This window comes from Pimephales promelas, chromosome 21 (assembly GCF_988280905.1).
Source record: "Pimephales promelas chromosome 21, fPimPro1.hap1.1, whole genome shotgun sequence".
Taxonomy (NCBI): domain Eukaryota; kingdom Metazoa; phylum Chordata; class Actinopteri; order Cypriniformes; family Leuciscidae; genus Pimephales; species Pimephales promelas.
Window position 1 is genome coordinate 16,605,508 of NC_142789.1, and position 18,125 is coordinate 16,623,632.

At 39.5% G+C, this 18,125-nt stretch overlaps 1 protein-coding gene across 3 annotated transcripts in view; it reads left to right on the forward strand.

Moving 5' to 3' along the window:
• Nucleotides 1-17,483, forward strand: part of magi1b (membrane associated guanylate kinase, WW and PDZ domain containing 1b) — a 142,599-nt gene extending 125,116 nt beyond the window's left edge. The window contains exons 18-23 of one of the 3 annotated variants that reach the window (XM_039673294.2): nt 3,390-3,593; nt 7,551-7,644; nt 8,217-8,304; nt 8,729-8,872; nt 10,348-10,486; nt 15,635-17,483. In XM_039673294.2, the coding sequence (XP_039529228.1) occupies nt 3,390-3,593; nt 7,551-7,644; nt 8,217-8,304; nt 8,729-8,872; nt 10,348-10,486; nt 15,635-16,827 (1,862 nt within the window). In that variant the 3' untranslated portion in view covers nt 16,828-17,483. Of the gene's footprint in view, nt 1-3,389; nt 3,594-7,550; nt 7,645-8,216; nt 8,305-8,728; nt 8,873-10,347; nt 11,768-15,634 lie in introns of those variants that run through there. The other 2 variants (XM_039673299.2, XM_089125304.1) reach the window with 2 other exon arrangements.
• Nucleotides 17,484-18,125: the final 642 nt, after the last annotated feature.

Consider the following 18,125-nt stretch of genomic DNA (forward strand, 5'->3'; position numbering starts at 1 on the left):
GAGGAAAGGACTAAGAGATTCACATTCTTCTGGGAGCTTTTTGTCTCTGAATGGTGCTTTGGTTGTGGCTTTCACTTTTTGGTGGGTGTGGGTTCTTCGTATTTTCCTTACACCAATCTGCATGTCCTGTGATTTTCTTATTTCGAAAGGCAGTGTGTTCGCAATGCCTGCCTGAAGCGGGGTTGATATCCACCCTCTCTTCTTGAGGCTGTATTTCTGCTCTACTTCCCAAAGCCAGACAAGTCTCCATTACACAAGATATAAGGCTGTCGAGTTAGTGAAACAGCATTTACACTGTCCAAATCTCACTATTTAATCTCAGCAGTTGCCAACAGCATTTGCCATCATTATTTTTTTTAACAATCGTATTTGATAGAGAGATCAAGTTAGTAAAAAGGCAAATGAAATATGACATCCCATGTTTACATACTCAGATCCTCCTTCGTCGTGTTCACTCTTTAAACTCACAATAGCGCCGTTGGTAGCTTTCACGTAAGTGTACACTAGATCCAGCAGGCTCGTGATTACTCCACGTGGGAGTTTTGTTCAGAGCGTTATGATGGAAGAGAGAAATGACAGATCCATGTTTGAGAGGAATAAAAGAGAGGGAGCAGTGCTTGGCACTCGTTTACTACAATAATGAAACGAGTTCCTGAGCCAAAGTCACCGTGAACGAGAACCTCAGAGCAAGCAGAGTTCCAGTCATTAGTATTACAATCAAACTACAAATCATCTTCATAGCAGTGTGACAAGCGTGACAGGTTCAATTTTATAGTTGTACTAAAAATCCTGCCCAAGTTCCATCACTGCATTTAAACGTGCATGATGCGCAAGATAACACCACAAAAAATGTGTTCATATTAAATAATGATCAACAGTAGGCTCTTTCGAACCAGAGGAACATTTTCATAGTTCTTAGAACTATTAGTGGATGTACTCGCTTTTTGGTGTGTCCACACCGCAGGAACTGGGAACGATTTTAGCTCTAGGAACGCCTTTTTGGAGGAACTAAATTAGCTCCTCCGTCAGAGTAGGGTCTAAACCAGCACTATAGGAACTAACAGTGACATAAATGTACACTAATTGGGTCTCATTCATGAAACACGAGCAGAACGAATTTGTGTGTAAATCGTGTGTAAAGTGGTTCTGGCGTAAATTTTCGGATTCATTCAAATGTTCATATTTTCCAAATGTTAGTTGGTACGCAAGAAATCTACACCTGCTCCCAGCCACGCGTAAATGGTGCGCTATAACATCCGAACGTTTTGCTCATTAATAAGACTGTATTTTAATTCACCAATGGGTACATATTTAAACAGCATTTTGAAAAAAATATTTTATATAGTAATTACATACGGTTTTTCTTTTTACTTTTATTATGAGATCCAGTAATACCAGATCTGGTGATCGACGGCGGTCCTTTTCTAGTTTCAATACGATTTTTCCAAAGTGAACTAATTCGTTTTTTGCTGTCAAGCTTAATGTCAGACCATTTTCTTCTCACTTCTGGGACTGTTCGATTAACAGATGAAACTCCATTAACTGCACCTGTAATATGCTGCCAAGCTTCCTTTTTTAGGACCTGATAGGCCACTATGTACGCTTGAAAATAAAATGTGGCATTTTGAATGAACTTCTGATAATAAAACTTCAATTCCTGCATCCGAGAAATCTTTCTTTTTCATTCGCATTCATGTTATTATATGCCTTTATATAGTTGTCAGTCGGATATAATGGGCGGGATTTATGGTAATTGAGAATGAACGTGCACGCGCATCCCATTTACAACTGGTTGGAATTCTGACATCACATCTGACATTTACAAAGTATTTGTGGATCAGGAGAAGAGTTTTCGGGAAGGTCTCTTTACGCGCAAATCACTCTCATATTTACTCGTATATTTACGAATATTTCATGAATGAGACCCATTGACCGGACGCATGCAAAAACACAATTGCCAAAAACCCGCAATTTTTAAAAACATTTGTTAAACACAGATTATAGCCTATATATTTACTCCATGAACTAATTATACGAACATGGAAAACAGTGACAGGTGGACCCCTCAACCTTTACACTAAGGAGAACACAACTTTGAGAGGACCAAGTGAAACATGATAATGCATTTCTGCTCTGATAGCGACATCGGGCATAAAATATAAAATGTAAAAAGATACTTTTTTTTTGCCTTTCCACTGGCCTGCATCTAATGTTTCCATTCACACAGAAAACACATTCCGTGTGAATGGCACCTATTTTTGTTGCCATAAGTGTACATATAACCTAGCAGATATGTTTTCTGAGACATCACATCTGTCTCTGTGCCAGCACTAAAATCTAAACAGGCAAAGAAACGAGTCAGGGAGGTTTACAGTGTGACTTTTTTTTTTTTTTTTGTTGGCGTCGAAAATGTGTTGTCTGACTGGAAAACATTTAATGCACTTGCGAACCTTGAAAGGCGGGGTTTTTTTTAATTCAAATATTTATTGAGTTTTTACATTTTATTAAAAAAAATTAAATTAATAAATTAAAATAAAACAAAAAACAAAACAAACATAAACAAACAGTGAGGTTCAATGTAAATCTCTGTAAACAGCTGATGTCCAAATTACATTGTAGACATGTAGGTACAGAAATTGTCCCATTGTTCTTTCATGGTTTCATTCGTACAATGTAGTCTTCCCAGCATCTTTTCGCACGCAGAATTTTCAGTCATTCTTTCTTTCCACATTCTAAGTGTTGGGGCATGATGAGTGTCCTTCCAAAATTTCAAAATGAGTCGGGAACATGTAGTATGGAGGGCATGTGGTTGAATTTCGCAAAAGGGCAGAAATCAAAATAGCAAAGTGTCTAAAGGCACCTTTAGGGGTGCACTGCTTAAGTAAACCACAAAAGGTAAATTTTAATAATCCTAATCCAGTAATTTTTCATAATTCATCACACAGGCAGAGTTACAGTACAATGCGGTTCTCTCAGGGAATTTCAAGAGTTTACACCTTTTTTGCATAATGAATAATTCAAAAGCGGTGGTGATCATTCAAAGGATCTTAAGAACACTACAGAAACGATGCTAAGGGTGCTCTAGCATGCATTTGAAAGTCTTTAATATCACCCTCCCTCGCCCCCATACCCTTGCTGGCCATTCAGTAACATGCTTTTATCTGTCACAAGTTTCTTTTGAGGTGTATTTTGCTTGCAGGGCACAATCTGTGGGCATTCTATGAAAATGTTGGCACTTTAGCTTGGTGTATTAACCCCTACACATTCTCTCTTTCTCTTTTCTCTCTTTCTGTTTCTCTTTCTCCCTTCCCACCAAAAATAAAAAATAAAAAACAAACATAACCATCTTAATTCAAACTCAAACATGCTCAATCACTGTTGGCCAAAAGCTGGAAACGCATGTGTGGCAATGCCTCATAAAATAGGTCGCATCATCGAGGGAAGCCCAGCTGACCGCTGCGGGAAACTAAAAGTTGGAGACCGGATCCTGGCTGTAAACGCCTGCTCCATCACCAATAAGTCCCACTCGGATATCGTCAACCTGATCAAAGAGGCTGGAAACACGGTGACGCTGCGGATCATTCCAGGAGACGGTCAGTTTCTCTCTCACTCTCTCTCATAACCCTTCTCTCAACAGCATAGCTGAGATGAGAACATATTGAGCATGTGGGTGTGCGCAATATGTGTAATAGCACGGCATCTCAGCATACTGCTCTCGCGAGCCTCACTGTAATAATGTAGACGGTACATTCAGCATTATTAGAAGAAGAATAATGAACAGGAACCTGTGAGGGGATCAACACAATGAATATGTAACATGCTTTTAACACCTTAGAGGCAGAACGCCTTCGTATTGTGCTTTTGTAATATTGACAGATGGCACATCAACAAGGTTGATTGCGGAACAAAGACACAGCAGTGCATAAGCGTTATACACATTTCAATGTTTCCCCAGAGATTTTAGTAGTGACACCATTGGTTGCACTTGCAGAAGGATCTATGTGCTGCAGACTTTAGTAAATAACAAAAATCAAAACAGCCAAACATTTAGATTACTCTGAACTTCTCAAAAACCAATATACATTGATGATAACGGACGGAGAATCACTGAAAATAAGGGCTGTAAATACACAGGGAAACTCTAGGGACTCTAGATAGATAATTAACAAGACACACGTGACGTGAGATGTAGGACAAATCAAAAACCATGGCAACAGAAGAGAGTAAACAAAGAAAACACAGGAAACTGAACTGAGAACTGATCAAAAATAACAGATGTGACTAGTAGCAAGTGTTTTTTTTTTATTCAACTTTTAATAAAAATTACATCTTTGGAAATTAAAGGGTTAGTTCACCCAAAAATGAAAATTCTGTCAGTATTTACTCACCCTCATGTTGTTCAAACTCCGTAAGACCATCGTTCATCTTCGGAACACAAATTAAGATATTTTTGATGAAATCTGAGAGTTGGATCACTCCTGCATACTAGTCCATAGGCTTCTTGAGGGATTGAAACTTGCCGGCCTTGAAAAGTTATTAAAGACATCGTTAAAATAGTCCAAGTGACGACAGTGGCTCAATCTTAAGTTTATCAAGCAACGAGAATACTTTTTGTTTGCAAAAAAAACAACAAAAATAATGACTTTATTTCAACTACTCATTTACTTCTCTATCTGCCTCGAGTCAGGTTACTACTTTAACAGCTTATGATCTGTTGTTGTACGTCACGCATCACACATGACCAGCGTCGGCCAATAGTGAGCCTACGTGTGACGTAGCTCCATGCTATCACACTACGTTAACGGACTAGAGGCCCAGAGAGAAGGAAGTGAATAGTTGAAATAAAGTCGTTATTTTTGTTTGTTTTTGTGCACAAAAAGTGTTCTCGTTGCTTGATAAACTTAAGATTGAGCCACTGTAGTCACTTGGACTATTTTAACGATGTCTTTAATAACTTTTCGAGGCCGGCAAGTTTCAATTCCTCAAGAAGCCTATGGACTAGTATGCAGGAGTGATCCAGCTCTCAGATTTCATCAAAAATATCTTAATTTGTGTTCTGAAGATGAACGAAGGTCTTCCGGGGTTGGAACAACATGAGCGTGAGTAAATACTGACAGACTTTTCATTTTTGGGTGAACTAACCCTTTAAGTCAGAAGTGAAGAGTAAGGATTGTTTTAGAAATTTTATTTGCAAGAAAAATATATTTGTTTATATAATTGTTTATAGAAAAATATATATTCATAGAATATAAAATGTATTTACATATAGAGTTTGATGCTTAAAAAACCCCTCTTCCTCTGACTCATCTAAGTACTAATTAGTTGTACTAAGTGTTTTATTTTCTTTGATTAAGTCTCATCTCACCTAGGGCACCAAGTGAGCCAGAACTGACACTGGTTCCCCCTCAAAAACGTGAGTTTTGGCCAGTGGTGTAAGAGCTCATGGTATATGCGTGCATGCATGTGCCAGTGTGTCTGTTCAAAATACTGAGTGTTTTCCTCAGAGAGAAGCCGCCATGCAGTAATAAAAAAGTTTCCGGTGAAGTTTCGGCTCTGCTGTAATATGTGATGCCAAATACACTGGAGTCCCTATGAGTTCTTCGTAATCTTTAATCGGAGAGCGCTGGCATACTATGGGAATTTCCAAAATTGTCAGAATGTGGATGTATACGTCTGGTTGTGTTTACAAGAGGGTGAAGATGGGCAGTTTTTCATTTTTGCTTCCCTGAATGTTATTTGACTGCAGTTAGTAAACTGTAGTCTTTTGGTTTCTTACTGGTTCCTGCTCTTAATTTATGCATCATTTATAATTCATGCATTTCTTTGCTTTCCGAGTGGAGAAAAGAGGAAGGGAAAAAACAAGATAAAACCATGAGATGAGGAACGAGAGAGAACACCAAGTCTGTTCCCAGCAGAGTGGTAGGGAAAGGCTATTTTAAGACGGTGGGATTCACGGGCTGTGCACTCATCAAAGTCCCCTCTCGCCCCCACAGTGACTGCCCAGTGGGGCGGAATTAAAGCAGCTTTGAGCGCAAGCATCAGAAACCCGCGTTTCAGTGGTGACAGCTGATTTAGGAGTTAGGCCGACACGGTCAATGCAAACGATCCAAGATCAATTAAACTAGCACTGTGGTTCACCCACAAATGAATAAAAGGAGAAGTTTTGAAGAATTTTAAGATGTTTTTTTCCTTTTGACAAAAGCACACAATGACAAGCTCAATATATATATATATAGTATGTGTGTGTGTATATATATATATACATACACACACATACTATATATATACCATATATATATATATATATATATATATATATATACTCTATATATATATATATATATATATATATATATATATTATGTTGTTAAACATTCAGTCTCTCTTATCCTCAACAAGACTAGTTATTTGATCAAACATACCGTAAAATTATTACAATTCAAAATAACCTTTCTATTTTAATAATTTAATTTTCAGCAGCAATTATATGCGATATGGTGCTTAACATATTTATCATAACCAATTTTTTTTTTTTTTTTTTTTTTGGCTGTTTAATATTTTTTTGTGGAAACCACTACCTTTCAAGAATTTACGTTAAGTATGATATTTATTTTAAAGGAAGCACTAATTTGATCAAAAGCGACTGTAAAGACATTTATGATGTTACCAAAGATTTGTATTTCAAATAAATGCTGTTTTTAACTTTCAATTAATCAAAGAATCATGAGAAAAAATGATCATGCTTTCCACAATCAACATTGATATTAAGAACCATTATTAGTAAGTGAGCACCAGCAGTACTTTATAATCAGCAAATCAGCATATTAGAATGATTTCTGAAGGATCATGTGACACTGAAGCTGAAAATTCAGCTTTGCCAGTTATTTTGAATTGTAATAATAATTTATCAAACAGTCTTGGTGCGCATAAGAGACTTCTTTTAAAAGCATTAGAAAATCATTATTATTAACTTTTGACGGTGTATGAGATATGACTTGTGCAATACTTTCCAAGACCGAAAATCCTGTCGTTGACGATAAATCTGATCTTCTTTAATAGGTTTTTCAATTTTATTCAAACTTGCAAACTCTAACAACAGCTTGAACACTATTCAGGATATCTTAATGTTCCATTGAAAGAATAAAATCATACAGTTTTGGAACTGCATGAAAGTGAATAAATGAGACAGAATATCCATTTTTGGGTGAACTATCCCTTCAACACACGCTGTTGTAATTGTTAATTCGAGGGTAGATTGTGATATGAGAATACAGACAAGAGGAAAATTGGGTGTTCGGCTTTCCATGGTATTCGGTCATTAGGCTGTAATGTAATCTGTGAGGAGAAAGCTACAGCCAGAATGATAAATGTGCCAGTGCTGCCCAGCTGGAGTGTGCTTGCGCAGTGCACTAGTCCTAATGTTTTGTTGTATGGAAAATGGGCCTCTGATACTTGGTCCACAGGGTATGCTTACACACTGCACATGCATAATGGGTAATGATGTGGAGGCTTCTGTATCTTCCTTACCATTTCTGATGTTCCTTCCGCAGAGTCCTCCAATGCATCACTGCTGACCAACGCTGAGAAGATTGCAACCATAACTACCACACACAACCCTCAACAGCAAACTGCACCTGAGCCAAGGTACATGCCCACATACTTGAACTTAATAACAAACAGCCATTTTGAATTGGACAAAAAGAGCAGTTTGAAGTGATTTAAGTATAAAGTATAATATTCTTGATGGTTGCTCGTTATTTATTTATAAAAGAAAATCACATCAGGCCACTCCATTAAAAATGTAATGTGGCTCCAGAAAGTTTTTGAACACTTAAGTCACATTTAAAAATTGATGAACTTCATTGCGTTTGTTGATAATAAATTAAAAGTTGGTATCAGCGCTTTTCTGAAAAGCGAACTAGTTTGGCGTTAGTTTTTTATTTTTTTATTTTATTTTATTTTTTTATTCTGCAATGATGCGTTGAATTAACTGTTTTCAAAAGTGTTCATAATAATAAATGTTTCTTAAGCAACAAATCAGCATATTAGAGTGATTTCTGAAGTACCAAGTGACTCTTATTGGTGTAATGACACTGAAAATTCAGCTTTGAAATGAATTAAAATGGAAAACAGTTAGCTTTCCAGAGGCTTTTTGGGGGTGCGAGGTGTCAGTGCTCATTATTTTACAAAAGGTTTGTCTCTTTTTTTCTTCCCAGAAACAACACCAAACCAAAACAGGAGTCTTATGAGTTCAAAGCCCCACAAGCTCCACCCCCTCCAGCTCCGACACAACCTTCAAATCAGGTACTTCGCTCGCTTTATTCCCTACACTGCCGTCGCCTTCAGATGTTCTGCCCTCCGAGAGAAGGCATGCCAGTAGTTTGATGAACTGTCAAAAACAAGAGTGTTTGACTGAGTCAAAATGTTTAAACCACCCTAGCGATTATGTGATATAATTTTACACTAGAGATTCTCTTATTCTCTGTTTGTATGGTGGCATTTTGGCCTTTAATGTGCCTCGTGACGGACCTTTGCCCCTACCTAAAATACCATCAGAGCCAAATCAATTATTTAAGCTATTCTACTGGTGATGCTACTATCAAATACATGTTGGTTTCCTGCTGGTGTCTAATGTTCCCTTTGTTGAAACGGGAGCCTTGATGGAAAAAAAAAAACGCACAATTATAGATTCATCACCGACCTTGGTGTGCATGTGTTTGTGTTTTAGGATGCTGAATACTACTCTGTTGATCTGGAGAGGGACAATAAAGGCTTTGGCTTCAGCCTTCGAGGGGGTCGAGAGTATAACATGGACCTGTATGTGCTGAGACTAGCAGAGGACGGAGCAGCCGTGCGAAACGGAAAGATGAGGGTTCGTGCAGCTAACATGAACAACAAAAAATGAACATGAATCAGGATACACATATTACGATATAATTATACTTGAATTAGAAGCAGAGTCTGAATATGAGTGATCTAAACTTTAGATTAATTAAATCACCTAAGAAGATGCCCTAGGATTAGTTATGATAGATAATTTATATTATATTATATTATATTATATTATATTATATTATATTATATTATATTATATTATATTATATTATATTATATTATATTATATTATAAATAATAATAATAATTATATTATATTATATTTATTATTATATTATATTATATTTAGGGGTGTCAAACGATTAATTGCGATTAATCACATCCAAAATAAAAGTTTGTGTTTACTTAATATATGTGGGTGCACTGTGTATAATTATGTTGTGTATATATAAATACACACACATGCATGTATATTTAAGAAAAATATATTACTTGTATATAAAATATTTATATATAATATAAAAAATCTATATACAGTATATACATGAAAATATTTCTTAAATATATACAAGCATGTGTGTGTATTTATATATATAAAATAATTATACACACTGCACCCACATATATTAAGTAAACACAAACTTTTATTTTGGATGCAATAAATTGTTTGACAGCCCTAATTATATTATATTATATTATATTATATTATATTATATTATATTATATTATATTATATTATATTATATTATATTATATTATATTATATTATATTATATTTCTATATATATTGCCAACAAAATACATGTTTACATAAGCACTTTCTTCTTTTTAAAAGTTAGTAATTTAATGTTCATTATATTATATTATATGAATTTCTAAAGTGATAGATAAATTTGCTACTGAAGTTTGATTGCACACAATGCCTCGTCAACAACAAATCATACATCAAGCGGTGTCTTTTTATTACTTTCTAAAACTTTTATTTTGCTCCCCTAACTCTGCACGATAATACAGTTAGTTGCATTTTATTTAATTTACTATTGCTTCCACAGTTAGAACCACCCACAACATCTGTTAGCATCTGTATAACACATTGTCCGACTCAGGAGCACTTTTTATTTCTATCCCCATTGTCATCTTAGTAGTGATGTTGAAATGTGTCTTTTTAAAGTAAATGAGAAATAGAGAGATTAACTGTCAACTTTGCAAACAAATGAATTGCACAGCCGCTGTACTAAGCTCTGCAAGTTAGATGAGAGGAAAGCAACACACAGCGAGTGACTCCGTGAAGCGCATCGAGTTGTCAGCCGAAGACCCACTTATGTGGAGACGGTATTCCCTTGATGGTGAGCGCTGACAGATAACCAGAGGCAGAGAGGAAAAATAGAACAAAGGAAATTCTACCTTCCTCTTCATCTTTAGCTTTCTATATGCATGACAGTGTTTACTGGATGTCACAGCTCAATATAGGTACCATTGCCTCACGCTTATCTTTGTTTTATTTCTTCATAGGTTGGAGATGAGATCCTGGAGATCAATGGCGAGAGCACCAAGGGCATGAAGCACGCCCGTGCCATCGAACTGATCAAAAGCGGTGGCCGAAAAGTCCACCTGGTCCTGAGGAGGGGGGACGGCTCGGTGCCAGAATATGGTGGGTCAATCTACGAGAACATCCCCTTCTCCCCTGTCTTCACACCTTGAGGAGTTTCCCCCGCGGGGGTCGACAACACCACCACCTCTTCTTTTCTGCGCACTGGTCCTCTCCTCGGACCTCCCGCTGGGTGATGGGCCTTCCTCTTGCTGCTGTTGCCCCCCTCGCCTCTGTGCACTGGGCTAGCCTAGGGGACTATGGGATTATGTGGCTTTCGGGTGGTGGTTGTGGCACATGATTTTCGTAATACTTCACAAGAATTTAAAACAAGCAAAGCGAGGAGGCAGAAATATTAACGTTTCTAAAACTGGATATACGTTTATTGTTTTTTCAGAGAGAAAAAAAATATGATATGATAAACTCCTTCGTGCCCTCCATTGAGGTGGCATGACCATGTCAGTGAGTTGTAACATATTTATGATATTTATTGAAGGTGAATGTAAGCTACTGAGAAGGGTCTTTAAAGAGACTCCACGACTACAAACGCATTCTGGCATCGTTAGCCGTTTCGGTGAAAACTCACAATACTGTATTCCACATATTCACCGATCGTTTTGCACGTTGTACACATCAACTGCTTCTTTGCAAACTTTGCAGATGGTTCCTAAACTCCACATTCCATTATCAACTTTTTTTTTTGTATCTAACGGATTGTTATCGGACGTTACATCCTTTCATTTACAGACAGAAAGCAACTCACTTATTGAGCATAATGTCAGTGCCGCATGGTGTCAGTGAATATCTAAATGTGTTTTTTTTTTTTTTCTTGTCAATTTCCATAATATTTATGGAAAAAATCCATGTACTAATTTGCCACAGTTATTTTTTATGTTTGTTTGTTTTCGGTCTTGACCATTTAAAGATGCTCATTCATGTATTTTGTCGAGTTCAGAATGTGATATAATGTGTCCTTTCCTGCACCAACATGATATCTCTGTGAGGTTGTATATTTTTATACCATTTTGTACTTGTTTTTCTCATTTTTCTCTTCCATGTCTCACCACTTTTGTTTTCTTTCTGTTTGCAATGTAAACTGCTTCATATGGTGTGTGTGTGTTTGTGCACATAAGCTTGTTACGGCATCCACATCTCACTGTCTTTGGGTTGATTTTGCAGCTGGGCGAGGATGTGTGTGTGTGTGTGTGTGCGTGTGAGTCTGTGCGCGTTTGGTTCCGGCTCTCTCTGTTACTGTTGATTTTTCACTCAAGGGTGGGGGTGTTTTATGGACAATCTCTATCTTTGACTAATTGATAAAATAAACACTGTTTCCATTGCAAAAGAGCATAACTCTCTCTCACGACTGTTGTTTCAGGGATCTAAATACTATGCTTCTCTCTCTTCTTTTTTTTTATCTACTCTTTTCTGTTGTTCTGGGCTCTTCCTTCCACCCATAGCGATGGTTGCTCCCCAAGCCGCTGCTTGTATGAGATCTGAAAAGACAGGAGAGCCTGCTTTCTACCAAAATCAGACCACGGTTTGTAGATCCCGTGTACCGTCTCATCACATCTCTGGCAGTTTTCTGTGCTGTGGCTTCCACTCAGCTGTACTGTCCCTTGCAAGTTCATTTACACAAGAATGCATTGCCAGTGCTGTGGCCATTCCTGACATTGTGACCTGAATGAGTGGGTTCATTCTTACATTTAGGTTTGCCAACATCACCACAGACAAAATGAAAACCTCATCAATGAATGCATTTTTTTTTGTTTGTTATTACTGGGTGTTTTTTTTTTTCATGCGTTTTTTTTTTTTTTTTCGACGTTTGCCACCCACCAAAGCCATTACCTGGTACAGGTACATTTTCTTTGTCTCTTTGGATCCTTGTCTATAGGCATGTAGAAAATATGTTGCGCGAAAGTGCTTCCACATGTAGAATCTTAGTTTTAAACGGCTTCAGAAAAGAGTCGTGGGAACAAAAATGTTTGCCTGAAAGTTTTGCCTCAGGTTTGTTACATCCATTTTTTTTTTCTAATCATGTAGACATGTCTATCAAAAACCCGTCTGTTATGTTTGGAGCTAAATAATTCAAAATTCAAAAAGCAGCAAATGCATGAGTTTGTGTCAGATGAGAATCATTAATCTGCATCAGATTCAACACTAAAACTTTTCTTAATTGTTGCTTCAGAGTAGAAACAGAATCACCAAGTACGTTAACATGCGCAGATACAACAGGCTTTTGCATAGCCAAGTTCCTGTCATCATCTATCTGTCCAAGTATACACTCACCTAAAGGATTATTAGGAACACCATACTAATACTGTGTTTGACCCCCTTTCGCCTTCAGAACTGCCTTAATTCTACGTGGCGTTGATTCAACAAGGTGCTGAAAGCATTCTTTAGAAATGTTGGCCCATATTGCAGTTGATGGAGATTTGTGGGATGCACATCCAGGGCATAAAGCTCCCATTCCACCACATCCCAAAGATGCTCTATTGGGTTGAGATCTGGTGGCTGTGGGGGCCATTTTAGTACAGCGAACTCATTGTCATGTTCAAGAAACCAATTTGAAATGATTCCAGCTTTGTGACATGGTGCATTATCCTGCTGGAAGTAGCCATCAGAGGATGGGTACATGATGGCCATAAAGGGATGGACACGGTCAGAAACAATGCTCAGGTAGGCCGTGGCATTTAAACGATGCCCAATTGGCACTAAGGGGCCTAAAGTGTGCCAAGAAAACATTCCCCACACCATTACACCACCACCAGCCTGCACAGTGGTAACAAGGCATGATGGATCCATGTTCTCATTCTGTTTACACCAAATTCTGACTCTACCATCTGAATGTCTCAACAGAAATCGAGACTCATCATATGAGGCAACAGTCTTCAACTGTCCAATTTTGGTGACCTCTTGCAAATTGTAGCCTCTTTTTTCCTATTTGTAGTGGAGATGAGTGGTACCCGGTGGGGTCTTCTGCTGTTGTAGCCCATCCACCTCAAGGTTGTGTGTGTTGTGGCTTCACAAATGCTTTGCTGCATACCTCGGTTGTAACGAGTGGTTGTTTCAATCAAAGTTGCTCTTCTATCAGCTTGAATCAGTCGGCCCATTGTCCTCTGACCTCTTGCATCAACAAGGCATTTTTGCCCACAGGACTGCCGCATACTGGATGTTTTTCCCTTTTGACACCATTCTTTGTAAACCCTAGAAATGGTTGTGTGTGAAAATCCCAGTAACTGAGCAGATTGGGAAATACTCAGACCGGCCTGTCTGGCACCAACAACCATGCCACGCTCAAAATTGCTTAAATTTCCTTTCTTTCCCATTCTGCCATTCAGTTTGGAGTTCAGGAGATTGTCTTGACCAGGACCACACCCCTAAATGCATTGAAGCAACTGCCATGTGATTGGTTGATTAGATAATTTCATTAATGAGAAATTGAACAGGTGTTCCTAATAATCCTTTAGGGGAGTGTACATGGCAAAGCATAATCAGATTTAGGAAAAAGGTCACGCATCACTTCTGTCTTACAATGCAGAGGCCAATTGTAGTAACCACTTGTAGATTAACATGTACACATGCTGGGCAAAGTTGAATTATAATAGCATATTTCAGTTTGTTCATCCGACTTCACAAGACTAAAGGCTGGAATGCACTGCACAACTTTTTTAAACTGTGAACAGATTTTATACACAAGGCATTATCCTCTAATTGCCAACTGTGAAAATGGTTACAAATAAAAATGTGGGCATCACACATTCAATGACTAAAGTTCACACTAACAGACTTGTTTGTCATTCCAAACAAAACAAATCCATGGATACATGCTCCTTGTTGCTAGGAGATGCATGACAAATGAAAACAGTGTGTGTTCTAAAATCGGCTCAAAATATCAAATACTGTATGTTTGATTTCCTCTGACTGGAATTAATCATAGTCATAGAAGCTAGCGAATCAGACTCTGTGGCCCCGTCCACACTACTGCGTTTTCATTTAAAAGCTGAGAATTATAATGAATACGATCTCCGTCCACACCAGCGTTTTATCTGCGTATTGAATTGATCTCCGTCCACATTAAAACGAATGAAAACGCGGATCACGTGACCATTCACCAACACTGGGCATGCTCGTGCCGGTGTAAACAGTCGCTGACGAATCAGGGAAGGATACGTCATGACTGATGACACCCTAACACAGAGCCGAGGGTCAGCCTCTGCGTCATCGTTTCTAAACTCCTCCGTTTTGTCCCGTCTTCACTAAGGCCCCGTCCACACTACTGCGTTTTCGTTTAAAAACGGAGAATTAAAACGAATACGATCTCCGTCCACACCAGCGTTTTATCTGCGTATTAGAAACGATCTCAGTCCACATTAAAACGGCTGAAAACGCGGATCACGTGACCATTCACCAACACTGGGCATGCGCGCGCCGGTGTAAACAGTGAATGACGAATCAGGGAAGGATACGTCATGACTGATAACACCCAATCATAGAGCCAAGCGTCAGCCTCTGCGTCAGCGTTTCTGAAGTCCTACGTTTTGTCTCGTCCACATTAAAACGCCCTCCGGATATTCAAAACGCAAAACGCAGCTGCAGCGTTTCTAAACTTCTCCGTTTTAGGTCTTCGTTTTTCCCGTTTTAGTGTGGACGGGAGGTGCAAACGTAGCAAAAGGTCTCGGTTTTTAAACGAAAACGCAGTAGTGTGGACGGGGCCTAAAACGCCCTCCGGAGTTTCAAACGTAGCTGCAGCGTTTCTAAACTTCTCCATTTTAGGTCTTCGTTTTTTCCGTTTTAGTCTGGACGGGAGGTGCAAACGTAGCAAAAGGTCTCCGTTTTTAAACGAAAACCCAGTAGTGTGGACTGGTCCTGTGACCCTCATACACTAGATGAGTTTCTGAAGTCCAATTGACCAAAATATACAGACTGGCTCTGACTTTCGGTGACCAGCATTACCTCCAGACTGCAAATCTGGGCATAAGTCATGTAGTGGATTCCAGCCTTGATAATTGTTTTAGTTCAACTGATATCAAACTTTTAAAGTGCATGTAAACGTACTTAATGGGGACACTGTTGTCTAGTCATGGTAAAAGCCAACCCAATATCAGCGTTTCATGGAAATATTGTAAGGATAAAGACACAATCACAATCCATCACATAACATGATACTTGTTCAAATAACTGAGTTCACCCATAATTACTCGTATCTTACAGACGGCATCAACGACGGCAACGGCCTCAGCGCCGGTGCACAAACTGTTTCGGAAGTGAACGCAGCTCCTCCCGAAAGTCGGCCCCACCCACCATCGGAGTCCAGCTATCCACCAGACCTTCACAAATCATCACGTTATGACGACAAGAGGGGGCAGGAGTCTGGCCAACGGGAGCATGGCCACCGGTCAAATCACCGTCACCACAACCACAGACACCGCTCCCCCGAAAAGAAAAGCAGGAGCAAGGGTCACGGAAAGGACAGCGGAACTTCAAAGCCTCACAAGAGGAAGGGCGACAAGAAGAGGTCCAGCACGGATGACTCACAGCATCATCACCACCACCACCACCACCGCAGCCACAACCAAGACCACCATCACCACCGGAAGCACCGCTCCCCGGACAGGCGCAGAGCTCGGAGTGCCGAAAACACCTTGGACAGTCGATACAACCAGCGACAAGGCCGCTCGCCAGATAGACGGCATCATCGCGACTCGTCCCCTCGCAGACACAGTTCACCTCAGCGTTCACCTCACCGATCTGGTCATCGCCGCAGTTCTCCTTACCGTCGTAGATCTCCCTACCGCTCCCCTCAACGCTCCAGATACCAGTCTCCCTCAAGACGCCCTACGGCTTCTTCAGACAAACCCTACAATGATGAGTTCGACGAGGTGCTGGATGTGACCTTAAAGGAGCCTCCTCCTCCGAAGCCTCCATCCCGCTCCGAGAGCATTCCACTTTTGGCGACATCCCTGGACCGGCTGAGTCTGGGTAACAGCCTACAGAGAGAGCCACCCAGCTACCTTGAATCCTATCGCGATTCGACCCTTCTCCGTGGGGCTTCTCGTGACAGCACCTTTCCCCGCGTTCGGACGCCCAACTCGGTTTCAGCTTTCCAGAACTACAACTCTTTATTGAGGGGCCGTTCCCCTGTGAGAAGTGGGGGCAGAGAGGACGGATATCGTAGAGTCGAGTCACCGGTTTCATACTCGTACCGGACGAGGAGTCTAAGTCGAGACCTGTCTCCCATCGGAGGGTACCGCGACGAGGAGGAGGAGGAGGAGGAAGAAGAGGACGGCTCTCAGCTGAGTGGCTATTATAGCACGCTCAGATCCGATTACAGTAGAGCTAACAACAACGCACCTGAGCCGAGGAGGAAGCCCTACAAAGAGAGCTCCAAAGACCTCAGCATCTGATGGGTCGACTTGGAAGGACACCACACCCAGAGCCCACTGTCCACACGAGCCTTCATCCAAGGACTGCGCAGACCCTGGATACTAAATTATTGATTTGAAAACTGGTGTTTTCTCATGGTTGAACATCTTTACAACTCTCAACAGCAGAAGAATGATTTCTTTTCTTTCCATCGAAGTGTCATTTTGGTTTCTTTTATGACCCTTTTTATAAATCTGCTAGCAGTTCTACAGAGTTTGACAACTATGTATAAAGGAAACGATTATGTGCCTAACAGTACCATTCTTGGTGTTTTCTTTTTCTTTTCTTTTGTTTTACAAAGGACAGCCTTTTGGACTACTGTCCGATTCTGAAACCTTCTGTTACAGAGAGCCCTCTCATGCACCGAGCAGCTCAGTCAATGTGGTGCTCAGACATATACTGTGCATGTCTTTACACTTTCAATGTCTTTTCTCTCTTTTAGTTTCTTTCTCTTCCCCAGTGCCACTGTTTTTTAGACATTTGACCAGAGTATAGCACAAGCCTGCATTCGTTTGTATATTTTTGACAGTTTGCAGTATGTGTACATTCAGAGGTGATCATTTTAAAAGAATGAAGGGATAATCAAATAAAAACTATGATGATAATGTTCAAAAAATAAAAACAGTATATATACACATTTTGATGGTCTCTCTTATAATTCTCCTGCTTACAAAGAGGAAATGGGCTAGTTAGCTGATCGAGAGGAGGATAACTTGGACTGTGAAATGTATTCAAGATGGATGCGTGTGGGAGGTATAGAGATGGCGTTTAACTGCACTGGGTTCTTTTACACTTTGCCAACATGTCTGGAAAATAAAGAGGAGAGAACAAAGACTTCTTTATCTTCTTGGCAGTTCAAAAGGTGAAGGAAAAGAGATTCAATGCTCTACCCACAGAGTCGACAGCTTTTTAAAAATCCAGTGTGAACGACTCCTCTCGGGTTATCATGTGAATAAGAGACTGAGCGTTCCTCTCTGGCTTAAAGAGCAAGATGTGAATGCATAAAAAGAGAAGTGCATCAGGTGCACTTTGTTCTCCACTACAGCCCTGGTAGGGATAGACTGGTTTGGGATAATAGGGAATTATTATGTCCTAACTTGAACAACATAACTTTACAGAATGATCATAAAAATTAAAGATCCAGAAAAGTGTTTTTTAAAACCTTCATGCCTTTTTCTTTCAGTTAATTTAAGGTTGCCAAACCTAAGCCTAGGCCTTAAAACTATTTATTTTTAATGCTGGCATAGTTTGGTCTATTGCTTTTAAAAGGTGGAAATCA